This window comes from Pteropus medius, unplaced genomic scaffold (assembly GCF_902729225.1).
Source record: "Pteropus medius unplaced genomic scaffold, Ma_sr-lr_union100, whole genome shotgun sequence".
NCBI classification, from domain to species: Eukaryota; Metazoa; Chordata; class Mammalia; order Chiroptera; family Pteropodidae; genus Pteropus; species Pteropus medius.
Window position 1 is genome coordinate 3,594,364 of NW_024355327.1, and position 19,268 is coordinate 3,613,631.

Consider the following 19,268-nt stretch of genomic DNA (forward strand, 5'->3'; position numbering starts at 1 on the left):
TACTTAAGCCCAGGTCATTGACCTTTAAATGGGACAACTATAATAATTGGGAAGTGAAAGCATTGTCACTTCTTGGACTTGGATGGAATCAGATAATATTAATTTCCTTCAGCTTCATAATGCCCAATTGAGTGGTATAAACCAAAAATAAATAGATATATGCAATGCTAGGCTTAAGTACTATACAATTTTCTAAGCCAATATGATCTGACAGAATAAATGAAATATCTTAGATAACATACAATTTGTTACATGGCTTTGCTGATTATAAGCATTCTATTTTCGCTTTGTTATTTTCATATTCAGATTTATAAAAAATCCATGGAAAATCTTTTGCCAACTCCCACAAAATCTCATTACACTTTCAACTTGCGGGATTTTTCACGTGTCATCCAAGGCTGCTTACTCATTGAAAGAAATGCCGTGGAGAGCAAGCACACTATGACCCGGCTGTTTGTGCATGAGGTTCTTCGAGTGTTTTATGATCGCCTCATTAATGATGAGGATCGATCCTGGCTGTTCAATTTAACTAAAATTGTTATAAAGGACCATTTTAAAGAATCATTCGATAGTATTTTTTCACATCTGAGGAAAGAAAATACATCAGTGAGTATATTTAATGATTAAAAACATATGAAGTTAAAACAGTGCAATAGCATGAATTGTTACAATCATCTTTAAAAAAATTATTGCTTAATAATCGTATTTATCTTTCCTCATAGATAGGTGTTTATTTTGAGAAGATTTATCTTCAGAGGAATTATGCATGTAGCATAGAAGTTATTAAAGAATAAAACTATACAAATGATATAATAGGGATTAAATAATATAATCAAATAGGGATAGGGATTAAATTATATATAAAATAGATGTAAAGTGCTTAACATGGTGACCATCTTCAGTAACTAATAAATGTGAGTCACTCAGCCTCTGGGGCAGGGGGACTTTCTTTTTTAAATAGAAAAAAAGCACTTTTAATTCCTAAGTATATAATATAATTTTAGATATTAATTTTGCAAATATGTTATTTACTACCCTAATGTTTAAAATAATTATCTAATTGATAATCGTCCCATAACATGTACAAAACAAAATTTTGTATAACATTTTCTTAAATTTATTTTAGAAAAAAATTTTAAGTTTTATAATTTGTTGATTTTTGTTCTATAGGTAACCGAAGAGGACTTAAGAAATCTCATGTTTGGTGACTATATGAATCCTGACTTTGAAGGAGATGACAGAGTTTATATTGAAATTCCAGATATTCATCATTTTAATGACATTGTAGATCAATGCTTAGATGAGTATAATCAAACTCACAAAACAAGAATGAATCTTGTCATTTTTAGGTACCTTCATTTGATATTAATGATTGAAATTTCTATTTGTAAAATTTATTGCGAAATACTTTAAATGTACAAAAAAGTATAAGGAAAAATATGGTGAATAACCTTGTACCTACAACCGAGCTTAAGACATAAAATATTAGCAATTTATTTGAAGTCCTTTGGGCAGCCAACCTTTCCTCACTGCATCCCCAGCATACCCTGCAGGAGTCAAAGAAATCTTATGTCTCTTTTGACTTTTACTACATATGTGTGTTCCTAATCACATATGCATTATCTTATTTTGCGCATTTAAAACTCATATAAATGGTATCGTATAAATTCTGCAAGTTGGTTTGTTCCATATTGTTTGTGAGATTCACAAAAAAATGAATTTTTACTACTACCATTGTATAACACAATGTAGTCATTCTTCTGAGATAGACTTTTAGGTATCTTCCAGTTTTTGCAATTATAAAAAAGGTTTGAACATTCATGTCTGCTTGGGTACATGTATAAGAATTTCTCTAGGCTATATTCCTAGAAGTGGCATTATCGTGTCATGGTATGTAAACATTTTTTACTTTACTAAAAGTATCTTCAAAATGATTGCCATAGTATCTTCAAAAATGATTATTGTTTTTAAGAGCTTCCATTGTTTCTCACCCTTCCTAATACTTAGGATTGCCAGACTTGGTAAGTTTTGCCAGTCTAAGGAGAGTGGAATGGTGTTTCATCATGGCTCTAACTTTAATTTTCCTAATTACAATGAGGCCATCTTTCCGGAATTTGTTATTTTGTGAAGAACTGATTTCCTATTTCTCACATAGAAATCCTTATATTAAAAAGTTGAAGAAATGTTTTTAATAAAAGCAATAATATACTTCCAGTATAAGAGGTCACATTTTATTTTAATTCTATAATTCGTATATTACATTTCCTGAATTTGTAGTTTAAATAGTTTCCTTTGCATCAAATGATCCAATCGTAACTGCTTTTGAAAAGTCACACATTTTGATGATTACTTCTTTAAAATTGAGACAGCAAAGTCCAACCTTCTAGAAAAGTAAAACAATAGTTACATGTAAATATACATTTGCATTTTTATTTTCTAATATGATAATATTGACATTTCATAGGTATGTACTGGAACATTTATCACGGATATGTCGAATTTTAAAGCAATCTGGTGGAAATGCTTTGCTTGTTGGACTTGGAGGAAGTGGTCGTCAATCTTTAACTCGTCTGGCTACATCCATGGCAAAAATGCATATTTTCCAACCAGAAATTTCTAAGAGCTATGGTATGAATGAGTGGAGAGAGGACCTGAAGGTAAATTTATGAAGCAATCTAGTGTCTAAAATAACATCAGTGCATTCTTTTACCTGTGAAGAGAGAACCAACCTGTATAGCTATGTGCTGAATACATTGGTGATGATGATAATAGTATTATCCATAAAGCAGTTACTGCATGTGCTGAGCACTGTTCTAAGTGCTTTACACACATGATGTCATTCGTGGGTACAACAATTCAATGCAGTGGGTATGGTTGTCTCTCTGTTTCACTGATGAGAAAACTGAAGTGAGTTCTTTGGAGCTGTGTTTCTGTCCCAGTAACCAATAGAACAATAGAGTGCATACTTGGGGTTTTCATCCTCATGTGTTTACAACTCTGTAGGTCCCAGAAGAGTGATGACTCCAAGTGAAAAAAAAAGGAGATATTGTTGGGCTTTTTTCACTTTCACTGACCCTTATATACTAAATTTCTATATCCTAAAAGTTATATCCTTTTAAATGAAAATGTTTACAATTATAAACTTCCCTCTTACCACTGCTTTAGCTGCATCCGCAGACATGTTGATAAATTAGGTTTTCATTTTCATTTGTTTCAAGAAATTTTAATTTCACTTGTTATTTCTTCTTTGACCTATTGGTTGTTTAAGAGTTTGTTGTTAAATTGCCACATATTTGTGGATTTTTTAGTTTTCCTTCTATTTAATTCTAGTTTCATTCTATTGTGATCCAAAAAGATGCTCGATATGATTTATATCTTAAATTTGTTAAGACTTTTTTGTGGAATTTGATCTATTCTAGAGAATAGTCTATGTGCACTTAACAAGAATGTGTATTCTGCTGTTGTTGAGTTGAAAGGTTTTGTATATGTCTATCAGGTCTAGTTGGTGTATAGTGTTATTCAAACCTTCTATTTCCTTATTGATCTTCTGTCTGGTTGTTCTATCCTTTGTTGAGCTAAAGTCTCCTACTATTGTATTGGTGTTTCTCCTTTCCATTCTGTCAGTGTTTGTTTTATATATTTAGGAGCTCTGCTGTTTGGTGAATAAATATTTATAATTGTTACTTCTTCCTGATGAATTGACTCTTTTATCATGTTTCTTGTCCTTTGCAAGAGTTTTTACTTAAAGTCTGTTTTGTCTGATATTAGTACAGCCACCCTACTCTTTTTCGGTTACCATTTTCAATGCACATCTTTCCCATCCTTTCACTTTCAGCCATGTGTGTGCTTAGGTCTAAAGTGAGTCTCTTATAGGCAGCATATTATTAGATCCTATATTTTTATTTATTCAGCCAATCTATGTCTTTTGGAGAAGTTAATCCATTTACATTTAAAGTAATTGCTGATAGGGAAGAATATATTATTGACATTTTGTTACTTGTATTATATATGTTTTGTAGCTTTTTTGTTCCTCATTTCTTTTCTTAATGTCTTCTATTATGTTTTGTTGATTATTTGTAGTGGCATGCTTTGATTTCCTTCTCATTTTTTTGTGTGTGTATTCTATAGACATTTTCTTTGCTGTTATTCTTGTGATTACATAAGACATCTTAAAGTTATGAAAACCTAGTTTAAACTAATAACTTCAACCTCATATAAAAACTCTACTCCTTTACAATTGCCTGCCCTTTATGCTATTGATATTACAAATTATATCTTAATAGATTGCATACCCACTAGCATAGATTTATAGGTTTTTTCTTTTAGATTCTATACAAGATTTGAAAGTAGACTTACACACTAAAGTTACAATCATATAGAATTTTACATTTGTCTCTATATAAATGCTCCTCAACTTATGATGGGGTTATGTCCCAATAAACCCATCATAAGTTGAAAATATTGTAAGTCAAAAGTGCATTTAATACACCTAACCTACGAAACACCATACCTTAACTTAGCTTACCTTAAACATGTTCAGAAAACAATATTTAAAAATCACTATAAACAGAATACACGGCAGAGTATCAGTCATTTATCCTCATGGTTGCATGCCTTACTAGGAACTGCTGCTGCCCAGTATCACAAGAGAATATCATACCATGTATTGCTAGCCTGGGAAAAGATAATAATTTAAAATTTGAGGTGCAGTTTCTATTGAGCGTGTGTTGCTTTCGACCATCATAAATTTGAAAAATTGTAAGTCAAACCTTTATAAATCAAATAAAGTTCTCTGTATTTTACCAGAGAACTTTATAGTTTCATATGGCTTTGTGTTGTTGTCTACCATTCTTTCATTTCAACTTGAAGCCGACCCTTTAGCATTTCTTGAAGGGCAGTTCTAGTGGTAATGAATTCCCTCAGCTTTTATCTATCTGAGAATGTCTTAATTTCTTTATTTTTGAAAGACAATTCTCCAGATACAGTATTCTTGGTTGACAGTTTTACATACTTTGAATATATCATCCTACTCTCTTCTTACCTGCAAGGTTTCTGCTGAGAAATATGCTGATAATCTTATGGAAGCTCCTGCTTTTCTCTTGCTGCTTTCAAGAGTCTCTCATTGCCTTTGACTTTCAACAATTGGATTATAATGTGTCTTGGTGTTATAATGTGTCTTTGTATGTGGATCTATTTGGTTTTATCATAGTTGGAGTTAAGCGTCTTGATTTGGTATGTCCATTTCTATCCTCAGATTTGAGACATTTGGGCCATTATTTCTCCAAATAAGTTTTCTGCCCCTTTCTCTCTTCTCCCATAATATTTATATTGATCCAGTTGATGATATCCAGAAGTCTCTTAAGCTGTTTGCTTTTTTTCATTCATTTTTCTTTTTGTTCCTCTGACTCAGTGACTTCAAATGACCTATATTAAGATGACTGACTCTTTCTTCTGCCTAATCAAATCTGTCGTTGAGTACCTGTAGAGAAATTTTCAGTTTAGTTATTGTGTTTTTTCAGCTTCAGAATCTCTGTTTAGTTATTGTTTACAGTTTCTAACTCTGTTGATATTCCCATTTTGTTGATGAATTGTTTTCCTGATTTCCTTTATGTGCCTATCTGTATTTAGTTTATTGAGCATCTTAAAACAATTGTTTCGAATTTCTTGTCAAGGAGTTCATAGATCTGTTTTTTTAGGATTGGTTTCTAGAGCTTTATTTTGGTCTTTGATTGGGTCATGTTTTCCTGTTTCTGTTGAGTTTTGAGCACTTGATAAGCTGCCACTGCTCCCAATCTTTAAGGACTGGCTTCATGCAGGAGGAAAACTTTATCAATCAGCATGACTAGAGGTTCTGAGATTTCTCAGAACTTTTCTGAGGATTAATCTTCTTTGGGGTTGTGCATGTGCTTTTATTCTAGTATATATAGGGGCCTTGGTCTACTTTAATTTCCTTTTTCTTCTCTTGAGCTTTCTATTTTAGTTTTCTATTTCTAGTTTGGTTTTCTATTGTATTCTTCTGCCTTTAATGTCTTTTTTCCCTGGCACCTTCCTGTGGAACTTCAGAGTCTTCAGACTTATTCCATGTGGCAACATAGTTGGCCCCTAGTAGTTCTAAATTACTGGCCTTTATATCATCCATCTTAGAGTGACAGATACTCTTTCCATTTTCAAGTCCCTCTAAGTCCCTGAAGACTGTGATTGGGCCCGCTTAAATCATATGCCATCTTCTGAATCAATGACTATGTCTAGGGGCTTAGGTAGCTCTGACAAGTTGGGGTCTTCCACCCAGGTAATAGGCAAAAAGGAAGCCCTGATTGATAGCCCCACCAGAAGAGAGGAGAAATACTACTCTATATTTGAGATGTTGTCATCAAAAGAAAGGGAAATGGAGATAAAGCAAATATCTACCACATTTTTCTTATGAGTACATTTTTTATTTTAAGGTTCTATTAAGGAATGTGGGCGTGAAGGGCCAGAAGACAGTCTTTCTAATCACGGACACTCAGATTAAAGAGGAAGCTTTTCTAGAGGATATTGACAGTGTGCTCAATACTGGAGAAGTACCTAACATTTTTGCAGCAGATGAAAAACAAGAAGTGATGGAGGTAAATGCTTTTTAGAGAGTGCCTCTCCCAGCACAGAGATTTTCTTTTCTTGAAACTTTTTCTCTCCTCTCCAGGATAAATATAGCTTGTGCAGAGGGTTTTGGTAATTAAAAACTTAAAGCGTATTATTTTAATACATGTTCTTTTGGTGAATTTTAAATTGCTTCTACTATTGTTATGAGACAGAATTTTTATTTTATAAATTTTTCATAATTATGGCAGTTTGTTTCATTAGTTCGAGCTTAGCATATTTTATGAATGATTACAGATGTTAAGTCATGTCTTAGAGTTATAGAGATATGAGAAAACATAGCTTTAAAGCACTACTTGATTAGCTTTTATGGTTTACCACTGGTTAAAATTTTTCAAAAGCCTTAATAAAATGATTACAGATGTTAAGTCATGTCTTAGAGTTATAGAGATATGAGAAAACATAGCTTTAAAGCACTACTTGATTAGCTTTTATGGTTTACCACTGGTTAAAATTTTTCAAAAGCCTTAATAAAACTATTTCTCTTAACAATTCTAACATATCCAAGTGTCATGCTTTGTGATTTAATTGACAAAAAACACAATCGTGAAGCAGCCACTACTTCTGATGTCCTGTCCATTGGTCCCATTTCTCAAGATATTCCCATACAAGATCTCTACTAGTAATTTCCCTTTTTCATTACCACAGCTACTTTTATCCACAGAATGTGTTACTCGCACCTGGATGCTTTATTCTAGCTTCCAGTGATCCCATCTGGAATAAAATGGATTTACCCTATTAGTTCAAGCACCCTGCTTTTATCTTCTTTGGAATAAAACTATTATATACACATAATAGGTCCTCCTACATAGGGTTGATGTGAGGTCTGAGGATCAAATTAAATAAAGCACTTATGGAACATCAGGCACTTAAAAAGCCCTCAGTAAATGGTACACTTGTAGCCTGAATGATAGTCTGTAGCCTGGGGTGCAGAAGGAGAGAAAAAAAAGATCCCAAGTTCTCTGCTTTTATTTGGGAAATGTCAAGGATGTGGCCAAGGCTGCTGAGAAGAATGGTGATTCTCCTAATTCATAGGATAAACTCATCCCCCATACTCCCATTCAAGGAATAGTCACCTTTGGGGAATGGGATTTCCTAAACTTTGCTAGGTTTTCCTGCTTACTTTAGCTATTGTTTACCTTTTCTTCTCACCATTTTGCTACAACACTTTTCCCTTGCTTCACTACTATTTTATGGTATGATCCAACAGTGACCTTAAGAACTTCCATTCTTCACATTCTACCAAAGCCTAGGAACACCATATCAATTTATCCACAAGGAAATAGCCATAGTCAGAACTCAGGTGTACTGAAATACACCCCGTTTCTGCTTGTTTTATACCAATGTTTTTAAATATAAAAGGTAATATTTAAAATTCTGTTATTTTCTTTACACTCTATATACCATCCTGTGCATCCCACTTTGAAGACTATGTCTTGGACTTGCTTATTTCATCCCTTTGACAAAGATTTTACTTTAAACCTCATTCCTGATAACTGACATGTATAGCTTGGCTCTGGCACTACCTAGAGGGCACCAGCACATCTGTCTAACTTCATGAGAGTTCCAGCCTCAGACCTACATTTCCAGACTATATTTCCACTGTTCATTAGCATTCCTTGCAGAATTAAGTTATTGTAACGTCTTTTTTTATCTTATTTCAAGATAAGATAACTCATTTGATCCCTGAACAACCCTCAACAAAATAGGGACTCTTTTACTCTTTTCTCCATTTTAAGGATGAGGAAACTGAGTTATGAAGAGTTGAGATAATTTGCCCCCAGGTCACATAGGTAATAAACTGCAAGCTGGGATTTGAATTCAAGAAGTTTGGTTCTGGAGCCATTATGCCTAACCTCAAGTAAAATATCTTTCTCATATAAAGATATACAAAGAAAGAATCTAAAAGTGACCAATAATCTCATTACCAGAGAATGCTATTTACATTTTTTAAATATGCAAATATTATAAGAATAAAGTTAGAGAATTTAAAGAGCATAAGAATGTCCAAAGTGAAAAAAAAGGGATGACATAAACCCAGAAAAATGTCCAAAATAAAAAACAAAAGCCTCACTCTCACACTCTCCCTTAAGTCCATCTCACCAACTATTAATAGTTCTTGGCGATTGCTTCCATAAAAAGGTGTTCCTATATATACATATACACCTATATATTTTCTCATTTAACAAAGAAGATTATATTATACATATTGTTGCACAATTTAGGGTTTTTTTCCCCACTTAATTTATCTTGCTATAGCACATACATTGCTACACTTCATTATTTTTAACAGTTGTATAAAATTAAAATGTACGGATATTTTATAATGTTTTTAACTGTGTACTTCAGTTGTTTAGATTTTTTCTCTTAAAAACAATGTTGAATATATCTTGGTGAACTTTTTGTTTATAAGTTAAATTCTTGGCAGATATTTGTTTTTGCATTATAAAATTAAGGAGTTGGAAGTCTTCTAAGTACAAACTATATCAAAAGCCATCCTATTATTATAAAAACAAAAATTTAAAGATATTTACAAGGGGAGTAATAAAAATTCTTAATATTCCAATATCTACTAATCTCATTATCAGCTTATCTATTTTTATTTACCAGGTTTTTATTTTCTGATATTCCCTAGGGTGTTCGTCCTGTAGCTCAGGCTGGCAGTAAACATGATGAACTTAGTCCTTTAGCCTTGTTTGCTTTCTTTGTGAATCGCTGCAAAGATAATCTTCATGTTGTAGTGGCCTTTAGCCCCATTGGAGATGCCTTTCGAAATCGCTTGAGACAGTTTCCATCCCTCATCAACTGCTGTACCATTGACTGGTTTCAGGTTTGTAATTTTGGGGAGGAGGGCAACTAATTTTTTGGAATTTTACTGAAATCTTACTCAAGCTTTATTAACATACATAAGCTTGGCACCAAGGACTGATAAGACTACATGATCCTCATAAGAAGTTCACACTCCAGACTGGAAGACAGAAAAGGCAATCAGTGAATGAGCAGTCACAATTATATAAAAGAGCCATAATCTTGTTGTACAAAAGATGTACTTAAGACAATGAACCTCTGAATTATGGAAGTGCATTAATTATGTATTGGAGGGGTGTATTAGGAACCACTAGAATATATTTATATATATATATATATATATACACACACACACACACACACACACACACACACACACACGTAAAGAAATCATATATATATGATAAGGAATTGGCATACATGATTATGGAGGCTGAGAAGTTCCAAGACCTGCAATTGGCAAGCTGAAGACCCAGAAAGCTGATGGTATAGTTCCAGTCTAAAGGCTAGCAGGCTTGAGACCATGAAGAGTTGATTTATCAGAGTTGATTTATCAGTTCAAATCTGAAGGCAAGAAAAAACTGATGTCCCAGTCAGGCAGGAGGAATTTCCCTTTATTCAGGGGAGGGTCAGTCTTTTTGGGTTTTTTTCAGGCCTTCAACTGATTGGATGTCACACTAGGAATAGCTCCCTGTTCCTATTGGGTGAGGCCCACTCTCATTAGAGAGGGCAATTACTCAATCTGTTGATTTAAATGTTAAACTCATCCAAAAACACATCTTACAGAAACATCTAGAATAATGTTTGATTAAATATATTGGCACCATGTGGCCCATAGTCAAGTTGGGATATAAAATTAACTATCACATGGGGATATGATGTGCAAAGGTAAAACAGTAGATAGTGTAGTGCATGGCTCATATGGGCAACTGCAAATAGTTTGGTATAGCTGACTGGCAATGAGGGCAGCAGGAGTTTAGTTGGAACTTTGAGTGGGTGACAAATTATAAAGGGATTTGTAAATGTGCCTAGGAATTTGGTTTTATATTTAAAGACATTGCAAGAGGATTAGCATATATTGAGCTAATCTATATTTTAGGGAGAAAAAACCATTGTGTGGTGAATGATTTGGAGTGGAGCAAAACAAGAGACAGGAAGATCAATTGAGTGGCAATTTCAGTCATGCCAGCACCAGATGATGAAGGCCTCCACCTAACTTAACCTTAAGGCCAATTGTCACTTACTATATAAAAGCATTAAGTTGTCATAGATTGAGAAAAGCAGCTCATGGTGACTTCTGTTTAATTGTTTGTTACGCAATAGGACATGGACTATAGATTGGCCCTGGATAATTCCTTTTAAAAATATTTTCAGAGACTAATTTGTTTTATTCTCTTTTGCCTATTTACTAATTGCATGTTTGAAAAACTAATTCTGCCCTTTTGAGAATTATACACATGTTTAAGCTAGTGTGTTTTAGTGTTCATATAACAAAAGCTTATTAACCAATGTTATCCCAATAAACTTAATAAAAAAAATAAAAATAAAACAATTTGCCCTAAATCTAAAAAAAAAAAAAAAGCTGTGTGAAACAATTTTGGAACCATTGTTTCCATTAAGTAGTTGAAAACCAAAACTGAACAAAGGCCAGCCATAAGTTTTTCTTTTGTGAAATCTTATAAATAAAATTCTTCTACTTTTGGTTATCTTTTTCATAACATGAGACTTTCTATTCTATTATAAGAGATTCTTGTTGTGGATAATTTTTAAAAAGAAAGAACTGGGAGTTGCAAATAAGGTAAGGGAGATTAAGTGGATAACAGGAATAAATGTTTCACAGTGAAGCAGTGAGGGTATTAGAACTTGTATCAGAGAAGCTGATGGCGTTGTTTGGGGCCTGGGTCTGTGAAACTCGGGAAGTGAGTGTATACTCCTATGTGTCACACAATTAGGAAGTCACTGACTTTTTTTGAAAGATTGCTAGTCTCCAAAGTATGGTGTATACTTACCAGGAATGCCAAAACAATTCAGAGAATAAGGGAAGGAATTACTGGAATATTCATTTTTGTAGGAAATATTTCACGTAGATTAATATCAACACCCTTACTCAGTTTGTATGGCTGTGTGTCATAGATGGTATGTAGGGTGCCCTGAGGGATTCCTGCAGTGTACTGAAAATTGAAGACATAATGCAATTATAAGTGGGCAGTAAGAGAATGGCATAAACTAGCATGAACTACCTCAAATTCTATGTCAGCCATATCATGAAGCAAAAACAATGACTATTTAACAAGATTTGACATGATGCTGGTAAAAACAAATTTCAGAAAGTTATTTGGAATAGGAAGTTATAGTGACTGTTTAAATAATAAACCTTATCCCCTGGGTATACCATACCTTGCAATATCAGTTTATTATGGCATGCGATATATTACTGGTTATGTATCAATAGTCATTTTCTACTCACTCCATCCTTGCTGACAGAATTCTGATTTTGTTTGGGAAATTATCCTTTATGTAGCTGTGTTTACAGGAATTAATTCCTGGTTAGTCTGAATCAATATTGGTGCTCTCATTCCTTTTACTGTGAATTGGTTTATACATGAGCCTATTCATGACCCATTCCTTGCCAGTGGGTCCTTAGTTAAAGTTTGCTTTGGGGATTTTCTTTTTTTTTTTTTACTATAAAAAGAGTTACATGGTAGGAGATGGATCTTTCCTGTCTCTCAGCCTTGTTGTTTGAGGATATAATGTCCATAGCTGCAGCAGTCATCTTGTCACCATGATGGGACGAGCCCAAGTATAAAATAAATGCACTGAGAATGGTGAAGCAAAAAGATGGAAAAAAATGGATGTGGTTGAGCTTCTAAATTAAGCAACTCTGGAAATACCTTACTTCTGGGTGTATTATTATATATGATGATACATCCCCTTTATTTGAAGACATAGACTGATTTCTGTCACTTTAGCCATAAACATTTAAACTGCTACACAGAGTACTAAACCTTCATGATCAGCAGCATAATTAAAAATGAAGCACTCAGAACACAAGATAAACTTTCATAATTTTTCAATAATGTATAAGTCATATGACACTTATTCTGGCCTTCTATAAAAATTTACTGATCTTAATCTTTAGAAGACTCTTTTAAGTTTAAAAGTATATTAGTATAATAATATCATGTGAATATAATCTATTAACAAATATGCCTAATTGGCAGTGGGTATTTGAAACTTTTTCACTAATGGAGTGCTTAATCAAAAAAGTTTAAATTTTATTACAAAGAAGGTCGGACACTGAAAAAATTGATCTTAAAATGTATATTGGCTGCTACAAAGTAAAAAAATTACAAGCATTTCATTAAATCAAAATGAAAGGAAATCTGGAAAATATTTTAATAAGTAAAGATGATTTACTCATTTAACAAATTAATTCATTCAATAAATATTTGAAATATTTATTGACAAGTTCTGTTTTAGATATTGAAGATAACAGTGATGAGAAAAACAAAGTCCTTGCTTTCATGGATTTACATTTTAGTGTGAAGAGGAGACAGAAAGTAATCAAATGAACAAATAAATATATATCAGGTACTGGTAGGTGGTAAGAAAAAAACTCAAGATAAGGGAAAATATAATGAAGGAGGGAATGTAGTTTTAGAACTCTGGGAAGACCTTGCTGACAGGTTAGCATTTGAGCAGAGATATTAAAGAGTGAGTCATGGGGAGTTCTAGGTAAAGAGTTTCTAGTTAGAGGAAACAGCAAATCCAAAGGCCCAGAGGCAGGAGCATGTTTGTCATATTTTAGGAAGCGCAAAGGAACCATTTCACTGAGACAAGGAAGACTGGAGAAGAAGCAGTTTCATGGGGAAGAAAATCAAAAGTTCAACTTTGAATATAAAAAGTTAGTAATTTTGATGGGCTACTAGTAACAAAATTCTAAACTAAGGACATAGGGTTTTTCCCTCTCATGTAGAAAAAAATCTGAAGGTTAGCAGACTGGGGCTTTTGTAGCTTAACAAAGTCATCAAAATCCCAAATTTCCTTCTGCTTTATTATCCTTAGAAAAGTCATCTTATGGTCTAAGATGGCTGCTGGACCTCCAACTTTCACATCTATGTTCCAGGCAAGAAGTAGAATGATGGAGAGTAGGGCAAAAAGGACACATTCCAGCTCAACGTAACCCTCTAAAGAGCCTTTCCTGAAATCCCTAACAACTACATATATGTCTTTAACTTGGAATGCAAGGTAGTCTAGGAAATGTAGTCTTTTATCTAGGCATATTACTTTCTAGAATAACACTGGAGTCCTAAGAAAAAGGTGCTGATAGATATTATGTGGGCAACTAGCGGCCTTAGTCACTGTCATTTTAAATTGGGAATGTCTAGATGTCCAAGTGAAAGATTTAAGAAAGCAGTGTAGTATATATTTTTATATGTAAAATATCATTGACCATTTATATGTTGTTATCTTTAATTTTACTATATAAACATATTTGTTAGATCACTCCTAGATTTACTTGTAACCTCAATCCCTCTAATTCTATTTTCCCCATTAAAATTTAACTTTCTCAACCCTAGATTATTCTTGTACAGGAAGATACTTAACATTCTATAGTTGAAGTAGGACTATTCATCTTAAATTTTATAAATTTTTCTTTTTCTTATTTTTAGCCATGGCCAGAAGATGCCCTTGAGCTTGTAGCTGTGAAATTCTTAGAAACACTGGAGCTTACTGAGGTTGAACGACAAGAGATAGTTCCAATTTGCAAATACTTCCACACTTCTATTATGGATCTCTCAGAAAGGTTAATATTAATAAATTTTAAAATTACAATAATGCCTTATATTTTAAAACATCTTTTTTTGTGAAAGCTCAAAATTTTAATAGATTTTCTATGTTTTTCTAGATATCTATGATCATTTAATTAGTTAAGACTCTCAGCTTAAAAGTAATAGAAAGCTACTTGATCTAGTTTTAACAAAAAGGGTGTGTTTATTATAAAGATACAGAACTGTCTCACAAAGCTTAAGGGAAAGAATACAGCTGTGTCTCAGAAATGACCAGAAGCAGGACTTAGAAAGCCCTTCTAAAACCAAAAATGCCTTTTCTCTGTTTCTCATTCCTGTTTCTGTCTGGGCATCTGTTTTCTTCTTTCTCTTTGAGGACTGAATTTTTCTACTTCTCAGTGCATGTGGAGGAAACTGGCTGCCTGTTGATTCTCAAGTTTACTTCTTGCAATTTCATCTATAAGCAGAGACTGATTGCCTGTTTCCAGCTCTCTATTCCAAATTTGTTCTGAAACGTAATCAGGCTCATTTGTGTCCAGGGTCTAATTCTAGTCTGATCAGCAATGGTTAGGGTGGCAACTTTCATAGAACAAACATTGCTGCGGGGGCACTGGATGGAAGTTATCAGATAAGGGGAGCTGGTTCGTAGTTTGTGGATACTTCAAAAGTATTTGTTTTACCTCTTAATCTCTGAGATTTTCATTTCAAAGATACATAAACCCAAGTTCTCATATCACTATATAACGCAGTATATTACCTATTCATAGATAGAATCATACAGCCAGCTGGCATGGTTGGCTTGGACAGTTACACCAAGCAGTGGGGGCTAATCTACATACTTGCCATGAAATATCATTGCTTCCATTGTTTCCAGTATACGTGTAGTAGTCGAACTTCTGGCCATACCCCTTTCAGCCAACACATGACACACTTGTACAAGAAATGATGACTCATCTTTGCTATCCTATCTGCAATACTCTTTCCCATTATACTTGCCTAGCTTACACAATATCTTGGATCCCATACAGGGTTAGATTCTTCTGGCTTATGAAAGATGTAAAAAGGCCTTTATCTTTCTTGCTTTGATACACAGCTTTGTTGATTTGTGCTTTTTAAATTTATCATTGTTATTTGATATTTTTCAGACCAGAAATTAGGATGTAGTTATGTGCAGAATTCTAGAATTTTATGAAGTTCAAGTATTCAGCAGCCTCTAAATAAAATTAACTTTTATTCTTAAATGTTAATATTGTATTGAATGTACCTCTTATTTTGTGGAGCCCATTACTTATAGTAATATGTGTTATCTGCCTCTCTCTTAGGTTCTTGCACGAGTTAGGACGACATAACTACGTTACTGCTACTTCTTATCTTGAACTTATTGCCTCATTTCGACAGCTTTTAACTAAGAAGCGACAAACTGTCATGGAAGCAAAACAACGATATGTGAATGGACTTGACAAACTAGCTTTTGCCGAGTCTCAGGTAAATTTGATGAGCTGCTCAAAATGGTACTATATAATAGGAAATATAAGAAATAATATAATAACAAGAGCTATAATTTATTGACAATATATTATGTGCCAGGCACTATGCTATATGTTTGACATGCATTCCTTCAATTATTTGTCATAACTCCATGAGATAAACACTTTTATGATTTTCATTTTACAGATGAGTAAAGTGAGTTTTAGAGAAATTCACTAGGTTTCCCAGACCACTCATACTCAAATATATTGTTTTGTTCTTAATTTTTTGGCATTTGGAGAGAATATAAAAAGTCTGGGTTGACTTTTTATTATAATAGCTGGTTAAATATAAGATTGGGGTTTTTTAAATGAGTCAAGTGCTCATAATACTTATTAGCATTAGTTCAATATAAGCAACAGAGTTTTGAGTGATTCATATGCATTGTATGCCATGCACATAGTGTAATAGGGATACCCCAAGCTGGCACTTCTTCCATGGCAACTGCATTCTCCCACTGCCCTGTCATATACTCAAGGATGATAAAATCTTTTGTGAAGAAAACTGTCCATGCTCTCATGATTTTGTTTATCATGTAAGGAACTGAAAGAAAAAGTTAAGACTTTCTGGCCCCAATACATTATGTACATCTAAGTTTCAATTTTCTGTGTTTGGCTTCTGTAGCTATTATAGCTATGAAAATTTAATGACAAATTGTCCATTTAGGTTGGTGAAATGAAAATGGAGCTTGTTCAATTACAGCCCAAATTAGAGGAAGCTAAAGTTGAAAATGCAAAAATGATGCAGGTACAGTATCCTGAATATTTTTTTCAAATTGATGTCAGCAGACAATTAAAATATGTAAAGTTAGCCTCGAAAATACACCTCAGTGTTGTGACTAGATATTAGAGACTTTATCCTTTTCTACTGCTTGGTTATCTCTTCAGGTCTCCTGTGGTTTCCGTTATTTTTAAAGGGAGGTGGGAAGCCCATCACCAAATTAGATCACATGTAGTTGCATTTCTCCTCATTTTATCTTGGGCCCTTCTGCCCTTCAAAATGATATGCTAGATTCCCTAATTTTCTTTTCTTTTTCTTTTAAATAAATTTATTTATTTAAATTAGTTCCAAGTATACAGTACATTGGTTAGACATCTATATAGTTCATAAAACAATCCCCCCAATAATTTTCAAACATTCTTTTGTCTCTAGAATGGAGAAAACAATAAAATGGGGAATCATCTTTATTTTTCCTTTCTTTTCTTTAGATTATTGAGATAGAGTCTGTAGAAGTGGAAGCAAAAAGAAAGTTTGTGAAATTAGATGAAGAGATAGCCAGTGGAAAGGCTGAAGAAGCCCAAGTTCTGAAAAATGAGTGTGAAAGTGACCTAGCTGAGGCAATTCCAGCCTTGGAAGCAGCTCTGTCTGCACTGGATACACTAAAGGCAAGTGTTTGACTTAGTTACCTTATGTTTCATCAACAAAATAAAATTGTGTACAGGTACTTGGTTAATTAGGTGTAGTTCTTAGATGGGGTAAAGGGAGTCAAATATGTGGTGACAGAAAGAAATCTAACTATGGGAGGTGAACACATAGTTTAAATATATATGCGCCTTACTGTTAAAGCGTACAGCTGAAACTTATTGGATTTCGTTAACCAATGTCACCATAAACAAACAAACAAAATGAACAAACAAACAAATAAATAAGGTGTAGTTCTATTTCAGTGGGTGGTATTAAATTGTTTTTGTCCAGTCAAATGAAACTTGAATCTTAACAATTTCTCTTTGGTACATTCTCTTATATTTTTGCTTTCATATATTATTTATAATTTTCATTCAGGATATTTCAGTGAAAATGGAACAGTCTCCAAGAGGCCAAAGTGGTTCTATACATGGATCAGGAGGCATATGTTAAATAGAGTGTGGAGCTACCCTTCTACAGGCTCTTGGACATGCATGTACAGAAATACTTAAAGATCATTTCCAATACAGATGTGGGGCACCTGCCTGCCTTATACTGTGTTATATATGACTTTTTACAGGTTCTCAGGCAAGACCAGAACAACCTCACCAAATATGAGCAGGAGAAATAGCTTCTGTTGACTAGAGAGGCCTAGTGTAGTATGGTGGTAGTGCAGGATATTCAGATCCCATTCTTTACCTTCTTTCCTAATCAATGCCCTCACTTTCATGTAAAAGACTCGACAAGATGGTGAGTTCAACCAATGGATAATTCAGCTTTTCGCAGGATCACACTCTGATTTTCAGTTACATCAGCCTTATAGTTAAAAGACATCAGATTATTTTAGGACATTTATAGAAACTTCCTATTGTTCTCACTGTGCTGTGAGCCAGGAATTTAATACCTTGAGCTTATTATTTTCTTCCTGTCTGCTCTTTGGCATACTTAAAAGTCACATACTACCCAATGGTCTATCTTCATTCTCTCCTTAGATGTTTATCACAGCAGCCAATCATTCTGACAAAGCCTTTTTTAATAGGCACTCCATTCTAGATGACCATGATCATTAATCTAAGTAACTGTTTTATCACTGTGTACCATGGATTTTTAGCACGCCATCCTCTGAAATGCTCAGGATTTTTGATGCCTTCAAACCCCGTCAGTTATTGAACCTAATCAATATTAGGTTCTACTTTCATTGAGAGTCGGTTGCTTGTACCCTTTTTGGTATCAAACACTGTATTTGATATGAGGTAGAGTTCAGTTGCTGAGAAGAGAATTGACTCTATTTAGTATAAGCAGATGGAATTCTTTAGGAGATTTTATAAATAGATTACAGAATTGTTAGAAGAGATGAAGAAACAGATCCTAGGCTGAGTTGCCAGGAATGACTCACAAAGCCAAACCGCAGAAATGTTCTACCAGAAGAATGATCCCTCTGAGTCAGAAGCTTGCAAAACAAAGCCTTTCTACAGAGCCACACCACCTCTACTATAATCCATATTGGCTACACAGATACCTCACTTCCTGCTCATCTTTCAGTCTTAAATCTAGCATCACTCAAGTGATCTGATGGTGGAACCTAATGACCTTCCACAACTCTAGCTGCATGGGAAACTAAGATATATAGTTGTTAGCTTTCCAGCAATTGCAAGGGCTGTCAGAAGGATATTGGAGTGGATCATAAGTGAATCTATTGTTGTCTGACAATATATACCTTTTTAAAAAATAAGTTTGGAATTGAGGGCTATCTCTTCTTTCATTTTGGGGGGGTAAAACTAATATATGTAGGAAAATATAGAATTAACTCTTGTCTAAATTAGAGTTCTTAATGTAATTTAAGGTTCTATGTATGGGCTTGGTATATGGTTCCATGCAAATTTTGTTTTTATTTGCAAAAACATATTTTCTGGAGGGTTCACAGCTGTCATCAGATTTTCATTAGGATCTGTGAACTCCTAAATGTTTGAGAACCATTGGTCTTAATCTGTGCTAAATTCCCTTGTTAATTCTTTCATAACCATGCCAAGCAAAAAACAATTACAAATGAAAATCAAGGCTTTTTTCTAACATTACTTTAAAAACTCATTATTTAGAAATAAA

At 33.7% G+C, this 19,268-nt stretch overlaps 1 protein-coding gene across 1 annotated transcript in view; it reads left to right on the top strand.

The window, feature by feature from the left end:
* DNAH12 (dynein axonemal heavy chain 12) overlaps positions 1–19,268 on the top strand; it is a 209,958-nt gene that overhangs the window by 125,340 nt on the left and 65,350 nt on the right. Inside the window, exons 43-51 of the mRNA XM_039858619.1 lie at positions 307–606; positions 1,171–1,349; positions 2,465–2,657; positions 6,444–6,605; positions 9,272–9,466; positions 14,118–14,251; positions 15,557–15,719; positions 16,428–16,508; positions 16,970–17,146. Of these exons, the coding sequence (XP_039714553.1) occupies positions 307–606; positions 1,171–1,349; positions 2,465–2,657; positions 6,444–6,605; positions 9,272–9,466; positions 14,118–14,251; positions 15,557–15,719; positions 16,428–16,508; positions 16,970–17,146 (1,584 nt within the window). The remainder of the gene's footprint in view (positions 1–306; positions 607–1,170; positions 1,350–2,464; positions 2,658–6,443; positions 6,606–9,271; positions 9,467–14,117; positions 14,252–15,556; positions 15,720–16,427; positions 16,509–16,969; positions 17,147–19,268) is intronic.